Source organism: Thunnus maccoyii, chromosome 9 (genome assembly GCF_910596095.1).
Source record: "Thunnus maccoyii chromosome 9, fThuMac1.1, whole genome shotgun sequence".
Lineage (NCBI taxonomy): Eukaryota > Metazoa > Chordata > Actinopteri > Scombriformes > Scombridae > Thunnus > Thunnus maccoyii.
Genome location: NC_056541.1, coordinates 21837459 through 21853994, shown reverse-complemented (window position 1 = coordinate 21853994; position 16536 = coordinate 21837459). Strand labels below are relative to the sequence as shown.

General features: G+C 37.7%; 1 protein-coding gene across 1 annotated transcript; it reads right to left on the bottom strand.

Annotated features, from left to right (window-relative positions):
• Nucleotides 1-2763: 2763 nt before the first annotated feature.
• LOC121904085 (aquaporin-3-like) lies at nt 2764-7889 on the bottom strand. Its single transcript, XM_042421609.1, has 6 exons — nt 7782-7889; nt 4107-4233; nt 3740-3877; nt 3445-3560; nt 3109-3326; nt 2764-2965 (listed from the first exon to the last, which is right to left on the bottom strand). The coding sequence occupies exons 1-6, from the start codon at nt 7887-7889 to the stop codon at nt 2764-2766; spliced, it is 909 nt and encodes a 302-aa protein (XP_042277543.1).
• Nucleotides 7890-16536: the final 8647 nt, after the last annotated feature.

Genomic DNA, 16536 nt, shown 5'->3' with positions numbered 1-16536 from the left:
TAAAGCATGTTTTGCCTCTTTTTAATGCCTGGTTATGAACTGTAACGTGCCCTGGATCATTTGCTCTAATAATTTATATGAATCCTTTATACAGTATCTGCACATTGTACATTTACAAATGTTTTTTTTTGTTCTTGACAGCATTTAGATTCAATACAATTCACTCGGAAGTCTTCTTTTGTTAAGAAGATGAAAAATTGATCGTCTTAACCTGTCTGTTTTGACAACAATGCCGTGTGAGTGTTTTGTGGGAGCTCAAGCCCAGTAATCTTTTCCACACATGCACACACAGGTGACCTGCTAAGACCTGTTGGAAGCAATTGTACAAAATAGCTTACTCATATTGGTCTGCCAAAATACCAACTCTGCAAGAACAGATTTGCCCTTTGTTTGATTCTCCAGAAAATCTGTAAAAAAATACACATTGAATAAGCATGTTAACATGGGTATAAAGCAAGCATGTTAACATTTTTTTAGTCCATATTTTGTTAGTCAACGGCAAGTAGGCAAGAGTTTCTATCAAAACAAAGCCTTGGCATGGAGGACCAAGGCTGATTTGATTTGATTTATGCACTGAAGGATGGTGGCCCAGTCCTTCTGGTCTGTGGATACTGAGGTATGCTTGGAAAGAAAGTGTAGCCTTGAAATAGAAATGTAAAATACTGCTGTGCACTGCATAATGATGGAGAAGGTCTCCTTTTGGGAATGCGAAATCATTATTAAAGAGCACAGCTGAGTGAATGGAGGGATTTTTCTGTGTAATGTTGTTTCTTTGGACTTTGGACCCTGCTCTTACACTCTTGACTGTCAAGATGCAACACATATGCAACAGATTCTTGAGATTTTTCTCTAAAGCTACTCTCAAAAACTTCAGCTCTTTCCTGACCTCGATCTGGGACCTACTCATGTGTATGTTTTGTTATATGGTGTATTTCTCACTATTTTTCTCCCCGACTTAATGTTCTGTCTTAGATGCAACTTATTAAGTATGTTTTATTAATTTATTTCCATTAATTCTCAATTTTGGATAACAGAAATTTAAAGGACCAATGTGTAGGATTTAGTGGCATCTAGCGGTGAGGTTGCAACAAAGTGAATGCTCCTCCCCCTCCACTTCCCCTTACAAGTGTGTAGGAGAACCTATGGTGACCACGAAAACCGCAAAAACACAAAAGGCCCTCTCTAGAGCCAGTGTTTGGTTTGTCCATTCTGGGCTACTGTAGAAACTTGGCAGTGCAACATGGTGGGCTCCATGGATCCGCTCGCTATGTAGAAACATACTAAACATACTTTTGAATATTATATTCTATTTCTGCCAAGTCGTTTCGGCCAGATGCCACAAAATTCTACACACTGCACCTTTAATTCGTGTTTCTTATTTTTAAATGAAAGTTATGAGTTTGAAGAATAAATGGAATCAAAATAATAATTTAAATTTGGTGAGTAGAGAATTAACAGAAATGCCGACAACCCCACCGCACCTCACCCAACGTTGAACCACTACAAACAGAGCAAAGCGAGGTGCAACTCACTGGTATGTTCAGTTGAGTTGTGCTCTGATGTAATTTGATTTCAGTCAACCCCAGAAATGAGAAGCATTTGGGACAGACCAGAAAGATCCGCAACCAGAGAGTAACATGATCCACAATCATGCAACGATAGAAACAAAACTTTATTGTGTTAGTACAAAAGCCTTTCCCCTCAACCTACATACAAAACACAAAGAGGCCCACAGTCTGGATTAGCACCCAACCACTGAGACATACACGAGATACAAACGACAAGAGGCATAAATGAAAATAACACTTTTAAGACAGATAAATGATACTGTACAGTCCTATGTAGATTATTTAAGCAAGATAATTGTCATTTGTTAACACTTTTCTGATATTATTAAGTGTGAAAGGGGGAAACTAAAATACAGTAGCTGCTAATAACACTTAATTCATACAAAGGGTAAACGGTGGTAGCTGATGACTCATTACAATAATTGTCATCTCGTTTAGGAATTACTGGTTGGCTCTTTAAAGGGCAAAGAGAGTGTATATGAAAAGACAGCAGCTTTAATATAGCTGCCCTAGCAGTGGTAAAGTGAAGAATGCTGTGAAAAGAATAGCTTCACCACCATCTGTCAGCTCTAAACAGCAGAGTTTATGTTGACGTTGTCTTCATAGATAGCATTATTTCACTTACTGTGCTTGCAATGTACAACATTCTTCTCAAACAGATATTCACCGACAGATATTTGATCATAAGTTAAAAGCTTGAAATTGTAATTTTTCCAAATTTCCTGACAATATCCCTGAATTCACATGTTAACATTGAAAGGTTCTGGACTGACAAAATGCATAGGAATTGGTTGGAAAAGATCTGTCTAAATACATCTACTGTATGTAAGTATGTAGAACTATATAAAAAAGCTATATAAAACAACATTCAACAATTAACGCTTCAAACTGGAGTGCTATAGACACTTAGATCCAAATTAATTTTCATCTCTTAAAAGAATTAATGTAATTCTGTGTTTCTGAAGTTGTGTTTCTCCCCTCTACACTCATACACAATCGTTCCTCTACAATATAATACAATCACATGATGAGATAAAGAAAGTGGCCTGGTTTGTTTCACAAACACACTATCTTGGGAAATATCCCAACAGCTGTGAAGATGGTTTGAGAAAAACAGTTGTGGCTGGAAGGAGAAATGCTGCTGTGGGTTGGTATTTACAAAATGTACATGTTTTAGAGTGTATCTCCAACACACTTAGTACATTTCTTTGGTAGCCTCTTTAGAGTTGTCATTGGCAGTGACACTGGTGAGCCGGACATTCTCCTGCTCCTTGCTGTTCCGGTCACGTACTTCTCCCTCTACGTGGAAGCCAACCATCACCTGGTAGATCATCACACCAATGATGGTGCCAAGGAATGGGGCAAAAATGGGCACCAAGAACCAGCCGTTTCTGACACTGAGGAGTGAGAAAAAGAGTTAATTATACTATGTTTGTTTTTACTTTGTAGACAGTGAATGAGCACTATGAGAGTGTTTTGAAGAAGTGTTCCATAGACATAAACCATTAGCGGAAAAAATGAATAAAATCTGGGCACGTACGTGAAAACCCCGCTGCCCCATCCAGCTATAGCGGTGAAAAGACGTGGTCCGAGGTCTCTGGCAGGATTGACAGCATAGCCAGAGTTAAAACCCATAGACAATCCAATGACCAGAACCACAAATCCCACAGTGAAGGCTTCCAGCCCTGGGGGGATGGGGTTGTTGTATGGATCGACAATAGCCAGGATACAAACGATCAGCGCTGATGTGCCAATAATCTATGGTGAAAAGGGGTAGATGTAGAGGAAAATGAGAGTTGAATACCTGAATTACATCATGTATTCTGAAAATTACAATTTAGTGTATGACAGCTGATTCCACATTTCATAAGAGTACCTGATCAAAGAAGGCATTGACAAGGGTGAGATGTTTTCCAGGGTAGGTAGCAAAGATGCCAGCTGTGGCATGTGGCCCAGTCACATTGAAACTCCCAGGATGGTCCCACAGGGCATCTAAAGGGATACAAGTAAGGAAAAATATGGCATATAAAATTTTTGTTTAGACTTGCTGTTTAAACAAAGCACTACATGATTATGTGAAACCTAAAACATAAATCTATTCATATATAGCTGTAACAAGATGAAGAAAACATTTCTTTAAATTTGGCTCCACATCTGGACTCATCCCTTACCGTAATACATGCCAAAAATGATGGCAGCCCCAAAGAAAGCACCAATTGTCTGAAATAGAAAGTACATGGGGAACTTTCTCCAGCGCTCTCTTCCAAGCAGGCACAGGGCAAAGGTCACTGCAGGGTTCAGATGGCCACCTGCAAATGTACATGGTGACAGTATTATAGATCATGAACATATAGTACAACAGCATTACCTGATATAGACAAAAATGCTTTAAATACAGACCCCAGATTTATAAATATAAAATGCAAAGCTGGGTAAAATGTGGCCATGCAAATTGGCCCATCCACCCACAATAAAACCAAATGAATCATTGAAACATCTGATTTAGATAATGGAATCTACAATAAAATATTTGTTTACCTGATACCTGGCCACAGACCAGGATGCCCAAGGTGGCAGCGAAGCCGAAGGCGAAGTTGACAGTAAGAAACATACCATGGGAACCACCGCTCAACACCAGCTGCGCCACAGCACCACAGCCAAACATCTGGAGAGAGAGTAGAAAAACAAGTTAATGCTAAGTCCCAATAACTTACTGTAAAAATAACTTTTGTTCCTGAGGCAGAGACAGCAAGTAATCTAATGATTGTTAATGTGATATGTGTGATTTTAAAATTAAATCTTTTTAAATATGGTCTGGTATTAAGTAAAATTAAATTTAACTTTATATGTTCTGTCAAGGTGACTGTTCTATGTATTCTTAGAAAATGATATCCTTTTAACATGAGGAGGCACATTAGGGTTTCAGCAAGTTCCACTAAAAGGTTTTGCACACCACACACTTTATTCAATATCTCAGTGTTGTACAAACCCCCCCAAAACAAAACAAAAAAAAATAATTTAGTACTTTGTCAGCCAGTCAAGGTCAAGCCAAGGGGTGAATGTGATCATTATCAGTGAGTCCAGTGAAACAAAGACCCATTAAACAAGCTCTATTCAGAATTAAAGGAGCTCTATGGTGTTCATAATGGGACACAGGAGTACAGTATGCTGTATGTGCAGAAAGGTCACTGTAGTGACCTTGATTGGGGGAGACTGTTACTCCCAAGTGGATTTATCTAGGAAGGAGGAAAAAATGTGGTTCATTCCCATTTTGAATGAGTGAAAAAGAAGGGAAATGTACATAACTCTGTCAAAAGAAGAAGGTTTTACAGAATGCAGTAAATGCAGCAACAGTATTGCCAAGCATATACCATACTGTACATTCTGCATACTCTGTGATTATGTGTTTATGTTTGTGTATCCCTGTGTTCTCTTTGTTATGTTGGCAGAAGTGTGTGGTCCATGCTTGCTCTGCTGAGCCCGCTGATGAAGAGGCTTTTCAGTCAGACCACAGGACTCAGATGTTGAGGTTAGCTTGAGGGAACCACACTCAGAGGGACTGGCACCTGAGGGGCTATCATCATCACTGGGCCCAGTCTAAACTCTTTTCCACCCCGATGAGACCAACCATTACTGGAAAAATGCTATATAAATCATGCCCCATGGTAGAATTGTGCTTAGCTGTTTTGTTTGTGGAGTGTGAGTGAATGTCTCCCTGATGTTATGCCATGATGGGCTTGTGGGATGTAGAAATAGAAATGCAAAAACTCTGGATTTTTCAGTTCACAGTGTTTTTCCAAACGTCAGACGCATCAGATTGCAAATGATGGGCTGTTCACTTGCAAGTGCCAACTTACTTACGTAGATCAAATTCCTCCAGAAAAGTCTCATTTAAATCCAACACTGAATTCAGGACAAATTAGTATTATTCCTGAGTGTGTGTTCACTCTGTTCAAGAATTTCAGCCACTTACTACGTTGCTGTAATAATGTTGTAGTTACTTAACTGCACCCCACCACTTCCCCAAACAACATTGAACCGGCTGATTCAGCTGGTCATGCATCTGTGGAGCTACTCCCAGCTTTTAGCACAGCTGGGAAGCTTATAAAAATCCCACAGCCTACTGAAACACACATTTGGCATTTGTTTAAGAGCTGAAGGCAAAAAAGAAATTGCTGGGCTGGAACCTGTCTCTAAATCACTAGCTTTGTGATCTTTTCAAATTTAGGATGAAGAGCCTCAGAAGCCCCCCTACAGCTATGATCCAAGCTAAAGCAGGGGAACAGTAGTTTGAAGTGGGAGAGACATTTCATTTTGTGAGTGCAGTGAGAGGTTAACTGTACATGAAAGAGTATCCTGACACTTTTTGTTTTTCAGCTCAGTCCTTACTTTATGAAAAAACAGTTACAGCCCAGTATCTGTCTATAGGTGACCTTTGAGGACATCTTTTCAAAGTCATTTTAGATTACGTGACTGACCTGATACTACACATTCTACTGCTTGTGTCTGAACTATTTGCTGAAAACATCCAAACTCACTTTGACAACATCAGCCAGTGGCCAAAAAGTCAATTACCCCATCAAAAGCTTTTTTTCAGCACTGGATTGTGAAACATCTGATTAAATGATTGCAAAAAGTTGCTAGGAGCTATTGACTCTGTGCCAAGAAAGCCAAAATTTATTGATTCTAAGAGACGCACTCACACACACACACACAACCTTGCATGTTACCCATCTTTCCAAGTAATCCTTTACTAATTGCTGATTAATCATAAACTGCTTGCTTCATTTTCTTTGTCACAAGCAGAAAAATGTATTGACAGGATTTTATACCTGGAGAGAAGATGGTAAGCAAAGATAACGACAGAGCAAGAGAGAGAGACTTCTGTAATTGCTGATGAGAGGAAGTAAAATTATGTCTGGCATGTTACCTATTGTTCTGCCTCTGACCCTCCCAGAGCTGCCACTGACATGTGTCACCTATTAAACAACTGCACCACACCTTTCTGTCACATCAGTAGTCACGACACATGCTAAAACGTCACACAAACTAAAAAATTGTTTCACACCACAAACCAATGTATTTACTTGTTAACATATTAAAACCAAGCTACTTGAAATTATGACTACGTCATGCAAGTTGCTTCATATGAATGTTTTTTTTTTTTACATGGACTTCAATTATGTATTAAAATAAAATGCTCTCTTAAATTAATGACATAATGCTACGCCTTCATATGCTGTTGTGTCAATCACTGTAGATAAAAGAGTGAGTCATCCAACTTTGAGCCACCCAATGAATGTTACCTTTAGCTTACTTACTAAACTGGTTGTATTTAAAGTACGGTATCAACTTATAACAGCTGTAAGGCTGTTTGTTTGGTTTTTTAATCAGGGCAGATAGCACAGAGTCTGGATTCATTTCACTCAGTCAACAAAAGACAGTTTCTATTTCTCCTACTGAGCAATGTTCTGATGCTGCTTTTAATCTGAAGCACCTTTTATGACTGATTCTGGGTGAAGAGCTACTATTCAATTATGTCTGTTGGTATGTGGTAAATACGGCAAAAAATGAATAGTTACTGATGTTTAAATGGGGAATTTGTAGCTAAACACTGGTGATGCACGTGGACGCTCTCACACATGGACACACATACACAGACTGAGCTCCCTGTAACATCGTAAAAGGATGTTATGAGGATTTGGATCCCGGATCCCAGCCCAGAGCAAATATTGTTGTGTATATCGCAAATATGTTACTGTCCACAGTGCATGCAGTCCTGAACAACCTGTTACTTACCTGTTTGCAATGCACTCAGTTTGCCAGCGCAAGTTAGCTTAGCAATTTAGAGAGTAATCACTGGCTCTCTTTAATACAAAGAGTGTCACTTTACTCCCTTTGAAGTCTTTGTGTGGCTGATTAATTACATGCAGTTTCTTTTGCAATCATTCCTCAACTCTTTGAACATGGCAAACTCGTAGAAAAATAGCCGTCATATAGAAAGTAACTGATGATCATATTGCAACATCAATAAATAGAAAAATTGAATATAACAAATAACATAGAGTATATTACAATATATGAACTTGGTAAACTTTTCACTCAAAACTTTTTCAGCAGCTTTTTCTTCTTTTTCTGTTTCTGTCTATTTCAGCATGCGGTGATACAATGTAAGTTCCATGCATACACACACTTGAACAAACACACACTTACCACAAGGATGAGGGTGCCAAGACACTCTGCCAGGGCCTGACGAAGCAGGAGGTTACGGATCTGGAAGAACCGGGCCAGTTTTTCTAAATACACCTTCTGTCTGCTCATGTTTTCTTGATAGTAGCTGAGTGGACTATGAAGAGACAGGCAGCGTGGGTAGACAGGTTTTTGCTGAGTGGCTGTGAAGCTGGGAGGACCGGGCCCCTCTTATAGAAAGATGGACTGGGCTGGTACCATGCCTGAGCTCAGCCCAACCCTCTGCACCACGCCTCCCCTCTTGTCATGGTGTGATTCACACATCATTTGGTTTTCTCAACAGGCTTCTCTCTCTCTCACTCTCTCTTTCACACAAACACACACACACACACACACACACACACACACACACACACAAACACACACACACGCTTTTACACTGCTATACCTGTGTGCACCTTCATTGACCTCATTCATTCTGTAACCCGAACCCTCAGCCTCCCTGACACATGCCTATCCATAACTAAAGTTTACCTGAATATAATCCTATTCTCACATTCGCTTATATAAAGTTCTGGCGATTATTCATCTAGAAGTTAGATTCATAAATAAGTTTGACTTAAACAGGCTTACAGCACCTCCTAACTTGTAAGAGTTGGGAACAGACCTTGAGATCAGGAAGCTACAGGAACAGAAAAACAGTAAAGAGCCAGCGGATGATGCTTCCGCTCTCTCCCTCAGCAATAGATTTAGAAAAGGCAGTTTTATAACAGGTTTCATAACCACTTCATGGCCTTCTCTGTATTTGGTGACATGCATGTATCTTATCCTGTTTGATTTAAAATTGACATTGTATATACAGTATATTTAATTTACGTCAATGTACCTGTTTTATTATAGTGTAGAGAGATTAACCTACAAAAATAAAACCATACACCTTTAATTTAAAATCAATTTATACTTACAGTATGCCAACTAAAATCAACTGAATCCTACCTTTCCCCTTTATTTTATACATTTGTCATTTGAGTTTTGAGTCAGTTCCACTTCTAAATTATGCAAATAAATCTCGTATAGAAAAACATACAGGCAGAAAGGAGAAGCATCTGCACTGCAACATCCTGTTTAAATGTATCTCTTAACTCACTTTTGGGTAACACTTCCTATGACACCCATGTCTATAATGCATTATAAACATACTAACAATGCGTTATAATCTTCTTATAGTACTGTACAATTATAGTTATAAGCACTCATAAATTTCATAATGCTTTATAACAATAATCATAACACATTATAAAGCATTTTAAGATGACTTATAAGGTCAAGTATCATAATACTTTAAAATTGCTCACTGTCAATTTTTTTATGCAAGGATCACAGTGTATTGTAATTCTCAGTGAAATGTGTCTTTAGAGTTAGCTTTTGGGAAACATCACATTAGTGAAATGTAAATGTCCATCATTCAGTTGTTCATCATCAGAAAGTTGTGTCAAATTGGGGTACTCAACTTCTTGTCTGTTATGACCCATTAAACAAATAAACTAATTTTACAATGTTTTGTGTTGTTCTTAGAGAGATTTAATGATATTTTTTTCACTCACTTAAAGCAAATAATGATCACTTGTACCAGCTTGTAATGTATTATATCTGCTTATACCTCAGGAGTTTCATTGCTTAACTTAAAGCACCCAATGACCACTTAGAGTAACTTATAATCACATTATGATGCATCATAACAGTGATTACAATGCATAATAAAATTGTTATAATGTATTACAACTATGAGAATTATAATACACTATGAATAAAAAAAAAATGTCAGTGAGTGACCAGCAATTATGAAGTGTTATGATACTTGACCTTATAAGTCATTATAAAATGCTTTATAATGTGTTATGATTATTGTTATAAAGTATTATGAATATTTATGAGTGCTTATAGCGATAATTATACAGTGCTATAAGCAGATTATAACACATTATGTATGTAAGTATGTTTATAATGCATTGTAGACATAGGCGTCATAGAAAGTGTTACCTAAGTTTTTACCATAAACTAACTAATCTTTAAAATCAACATAATCTAAACTCTATCCCTAAACCAAAGTCCAAATCTTGAAGTTGCCCCTTTAAAAGGTGCCAAATGTCCTTAACTTGGATGTTCCACCTTCTTGTGAAGACATTTTGGTCCTCATAAGTGTAGAAGTAAAAGACACACATAACTGTAATGTAAACCTGTTTGCGGCCCATACTTGTTCATTCCCACCGGTAGACACACATTTTTCTCTTTTCCCTTTCTGTCCCTCACCTCGTTTTCTCTGACCTGTTCTTTTGTTCCTCATCTGAAACTTCATCACCACATATTATGCCTTCTTTGTCTGGTTTCAATAGCGGTGTGAGAACATTTTTACTTTTAAAAGCCCACAGCTATGCCTCTATCAGTAGGAATCAGGGTACCATTTCTTTACTGTGTTTGGAGTTCTTTTGTTCTGTTTAGACCCTGCCTATTTTGTTGTGACAGTAGAGCACATTATCACCTTGGCTCACCTGAATATTAAACTGCAAAACAACACTGTGAGCACATCTGTACTTCTCTATCTGTAGAGAATTCAGACTGGCTTTGCATACTTCAACATTTCCATTTCAATGTTTCCAATTTCCATTTCCATTTAAATTCACTGCTACCAATAAAATAAATGCTTAGTCAGAATAATTGTATCATACAGAATGTATCTCAATAAAAACACTGGTTCAGCAAATTATACATACATTATGTGACATGTTTAATTGTTTAAGGACCCTGAGGCAGTCTGAGTCATATCAATAACAACGCTGGCATCAACCATATCTGCGTCATGACTGTTGCGCAACTGTTCACATTGAACTGTTCCAATGTAGTCTTCAGAGAGAAGGGAGGTAGACAAGACGATGACAAGTTCATGAAATATGTGAGTACTATCTTCTAAGGATGTTACATCTTTTCTCGATAAGCTACTTAAACGCATATCTTGAAATTATACTCCATTTCCCAATACTCTAAACACAAATGCATAATTGCACATTCATCTTCAATCAACTTCAGACCTCTGCGTCAAAACCAAACTCTCCACTCAAAACCATGTAATTTTATATCTAAACCCAACTTTGCCTTCGGGCATCACACATCAAATACACACACACACACACACACACACACACATACACTACAACATAGCAATTACACACTGGTGAGATCAATTCAGAACAGTACTGTAAAAACCTGTTACTGCAATGAATAATGGTGCTTATCGTTTTCCCCCAGAACAACCTCTTTACATGATGAACACAATATAAAGACACAACACATGTATACATTTTCAAAAAATTGAATTCCTCAATGTACTGTAATAATAAACTGAAATTGAGTGAAAAAGTAAATGTACTGTAAAAATATGCAACTGATAAAAATGTAGAATACAGTAAAATAATTTTAATGTATTTACAAATATAAACCAATGAAAAAAACAGATAAAGAAAGAAATCACATTTATTCTGCCTCAGGTCTTTGTAGATCGATTGTTCCAAAACAAGTGAACTGACCCACAGCCCTGTTATCTATCTATCCTGATGTTCTGATTGGTGTGTGAACAATTTTGTGTTTCCACCTGGAGAATTGTGTGTTAATTGGGTTCCAGCTGTGATGACTTGAGTTGATGATATTGGATTCCAGCGCTTTCTAAATGAGCACGTGATGAAAACAGGGGAATAGTGTTTATAGTTTTGGAAAATGGGTAGATGGCATCATGGTTTGGGAAGTTAACAGGCCCAGTTATGATGTGTAAGCAATCCAGACAAAAGTGTAACTGGAAATCGGACCTTGGGGGTAGGTTTGTATATGATTCATGTTGATGCAAGTAAGGTGAATATGACACATCACACAGAAGAATTTGGTGAGACTATATCTCAGTTACTTTTCACATAGTGGCTCAACATCGTAGGTGTGATCTATGTGTGAGGTGTGCAAGGCATTGTCTATTGGTGTTACCCTTCTTTGACCCCCTTTCCAGATTGCTTCTCTGCTTTCTACCTTGTGCATGTTGGGATAGGCTAATGAGCAGGTATGGAAAATATGATCTTTGGTGCTTTCTCACTGCCTGTTTAATATAATATTTGGTTGATAACAACACTAACATTTTTCTCATAAGCATTTAAACCTGACCTGACTGGTGCTGTCATCTTCTACAAAGACAGATTTTGGTGTGTTTTTCCCACATATTTTTACTCCATTTTTGTCTTTCTGCTCCAGATTACCTTCTCAAGCTTCCAGAAGGAATATCATCTTGAGAGCCAGAGGAGCTGCATTTTTGGGCTGCATGGTTTTAAACAACTTTTCTTGGAATGGTTTGGCCCAGAAACAAGTCAGTAAATGGGAAAGGAAAAAGAACGGTGATACCCACAAACATTTGGGAAAGCTGTAAAACCAACAAGAATTTCTGTCAACTTTTCTGCAATAACATGTCCTAACTATTGCTGTTTGATAGTGTTTTTTTCAAATTTTTTTTCATAACCCAGAGATCTGTAGGAAATGGCAGTGACCACTGTTTTTAATCTTCATGATTGATGGCCATATGTAACATGTGTCTACCAGATGTGTTGGCCTCCAGGAGGAGTGCCAATGTGGCAGTTGTTTTCTATCAGGTGCTGGAAGATGTGACGAATGATTGATATCTCTCAGACAGTACAGGTTGGCACACGGCGTCAGGCCAGGTGATGAGATAATATCAGCAACAAGCACTACTGATATTAAAGGACTAATTCACTTTTCATTGCAGGTAAATAGTCTGGAAAGTACAGTAGCAAAGTCTCTAGCTCACTGTTTTAAATCTAATCTTAAGTTGTAGTTGTATTGCTGTTTTTTCAACCACTTCCAACCTTTTAAAAGACACATCATTCCACTGTAAGACAGTTTTAGAGATTGCATAATGGCTCAATGTGATTAATTTCCAATAGAACAACAAGCCTCATATAATAACTGCCTATCTTGGCTGTTAATAACCCTGTGGTATCAGTCCAAATGGGTGAATAAGAAATCTGCCCTCATGTCAGGTCATGATATCACTGACTAATGCGCAATTTTCTGCCATTAAGACTGTAGTGCAACACAGTTGGTGGTATTCTGTTATGTTCTTGACACATGAGGCTTCCTGTAAGAGTTTTGTCACCCGAGACAGTCTTGAGTAAGATCATATTGATTATTATCTCTCTCATTACTTAAAGCGGTGGTTCCCAAACTATAATAATATAATGATAAGTTTATTTAGCATTGCACCTTTCACAGAAATTAAATTAATAAAGTGCTTCACAGGAATAAAAGTTAAAATTAAGACCCTAGAAATATACAAACAATAAGAACATATGCCACAAGTTAAAGTTAACATAAAAACAAAGCAACAGGGTACCTCAAGAAGAAACAAACAAATGAACAATCACTTCACATCACACACAACTCAAGGTGACACAAAGGCTGATTTAAAAAGATGGGTCTTCAATTGTTTTGTAAAAGCATCTATGGAGAATGCAGACTGCATGTGTAAAGGAAGAGAGTTCCACAGCGTTGGAGCCACAATTGCAAAGGCACGATCACCTTTGGTTTTCAGCCGAGAGTGAGGGATAGCTAGTAGGTCCTGGTCAGAAGACCTAAGTGACCTACTGGGGATATAGGGATGGAGAAGATCACTGATGTAATGAGCCTGTCCATGCTGGGCTCTATATGTGATAACAAGAACCTTAAAATGAGTCCTAAAATGGATGGGAAGCTAATGTAAAGAACTTAAAATAGGCGTTGTGAGTCATCCTGCTGGACCTAGTTAACAGCCTTGCAGCAGCATTTTGGACCATTTGTAGACAGTTCAGAGATGACTTGCCGAGACAAGTGAAGATGGGGTTACAATCGTCCATGATGATGATATGAAAGTGTGAATTATCATTTCGAGCTCCGGTTGTTATACGACAGACTTGAGTTTTGAGATATTGCTTAGATGGAAAAAACATGTATGGGTCAATGATTTAATGTGCTGATTGAAACGCATAGCCTAGTCAAAGATTTCTTAAGTTAGACCGAACACCTGAGGAAAGGGACCCAATACTCTTTATTAAATTAGCTATAGAGACCACAGCCGTTTTTTCTACCAGGCTATAAACATGTTTATTTCTGCTGTAAAGTTGGGAATTTTAACATGGGGGTCTATTGGGATTGACTTGTTTTTGGAGCCAGCTTCAAGCAAGTAGGTCTATCTTTGGACTAGCAGTAGGCATGAGGAGGCATGAGGCATGAAAAGGGGGATGGTTAGGGTTAGGGTTAGGGGCCATACAACACAAATATGAATTTGGGGACATGCATTGAATGTGTATGAACAATGCTGGATATCCATCTTCCACAAGCAGCCAAAACCTGTCTGTGAAGCTGTTAGCAGAGTAGTTTTGTTGACCTGCTCAGAGTCAGTCACCTCTGTGTTGAGAGCTGAGACGTTTCAGCATTTCTTTGAGCTCTGTTTACCATCTCAAATATTTCCATTGTTATTCTGATGCTCTTTTTTTCTGACTGCTGAGCTCCTGCCAATCTCCCAAGAGTACCTAGCTGCAGCAAAGATGGCGGACACAGAAACTCCCAAGCTGGAAAGTGACAGTGAGTTGTCATGTCAGCGATGACCACCTGCTGTTTTTAACAAGGTGATTTTGATATTCATTGCTTATTTATTCTGTTTTGATATGTTCGAAAACGTAACATAATGTGTAGTTAATGTGAATGTCGCAGATTTTTTTTTAATGTGGTGAAACAGTAATTTGATCACGTAAACATTATTAATCATTAAATATTGATCACCACTTGATTGTCGAGATTGAATTATATAATTTATAACACTTTTTATATGTTATACTCCTGTTTGTGGTGCACAAAGCATAAAGAGCATCTCTGGTACATTTCCATTTTCTCTATAATTATACTGGGCTGTAATCAAAAGTCACCAGATGCAGATGCACAAACACATCCCATGACACCAATCAGTGTCAGCTTGGCTCTAAAGAATGTTTAAATGATGAATTGTTCACTGTGTGAAGCAATTCATTATCAACTTAGTCAACTATTCTAACTATGTGTTTACAGTGATTATGTGACAAACATACTGCACATCTGTGTTGTAATCAAGACCATCTAATGTAGTGGTTCTCAAAGTGGGGTCCAGGAACACCCAGGGTTCCAGGGGGTCCCCAGCAAAAAGGGGAATCATTTATTTTCACTTTGTTCATGGGTTTCATACACTTTCTATAATAAAACATCTAAAATCAAATATCTTATCAGATGGGGGTCTGTGGTCTAATTTGTGTCAGTTTAGGGGTCCTTGATGTGAAAAACTTTGAGAACCACGGACCTAATGCATCATCTAATTGACATGTAATAAATATATAAATTTAAAAAAGCATGTCAAAACATGAATTTGGTGCCTAAAACTTTAAAGTTATCATTGTGGGTTTAAGGATTTACAATTCGCAATCTTAATCAGTAAAACAATTTCTGACATTTCTTTGAAGAATTATTCAATTAAAATGTAAATAGGGAATGAAAAAGTATACAAAAATATAAAATAGAAACATTTACCATCTTGCTTTTTGAATTGTCCAAACTTTTTGCTACTTCCTTTTTTTTAATCTAATGGATTACAGCAAGGACTTCAATCTTCACAACATGTTAGTGACCTTTATTTTATCACACTTCAACTACATTTTATACCATGACTAAACACAACCCTCAGCCTGCATCTCAGATTTTATTGCCCTCTTATTAACCTGTGGAAGCTATTTAACTGAAATCTTAGACGGACCTTACAGAGAGCTGAGGTTGTCACGCAATAAGCACTCTCTTCAGCTACCAGTTACATATAATAGCATACAATAGGTCATCTGTATTTTGACTTCCATTACATACTATCAAAGAACCAATGACTAAAGGTAGTTTTATTGTATATGAATGTGTATATACACTAGGCTACTGTGGAAAAGTTTTAGGAACTTAGATGTTAAGATTCTTATCCATGATGCAATACCATCAGGGAGGTGCCTGAATAGTCCCAAATTTATTCTGCAGCATGACAAGTACCCCAAACATACAACCAGACTTATAAAGAACTATGGTCAGTGACAAGAAGAACAAGGAGTTCTGCAACAGATGGAATGGCAGACAGAAGTAGCTGAGACAGCCAAATCCAAAGAAAAACTATGGAAAATGAACCAAGATGCTTGAAACAATCTACCTGCCAAGTATCTTGAAAAACTGTGTGCAAGGGTACCGAGGAGAACTGGTGCTGTTTTAAAGGAAAAGTGTACTCACACCAAACATTGATTTCATTTAGGTTTCCTCTGTTTAATGAACTTTGTATAAAGTTTATTGATGAATAAAAACTATTCATGGCATTATTTTCACTTTATTTTTTATTTTTTTATTATTTATTATCACTTTACTTTTAGTGCCTAAAACATTAGCACAGTACTTTATATATACATACAACTCTGGATTTAGCTTACTGGTACATCACCTGCCAGTTGATTGTTACAGAGGTCTTGAAAGTTCACTTCAAAAAGCCAGGTAGCCTACAGACTGGAGAAATGAACCAAATGAAAATAACTCAAAAGTGCTCCAGTTTGTGATAAGTAAGAGGAGTGAAGTAATTCCCAGAGCTGCTTGTAGGAGGCAGGGAAACACAAGATACTGATGCTGGAGGCATCTACTGTAAACCTATATT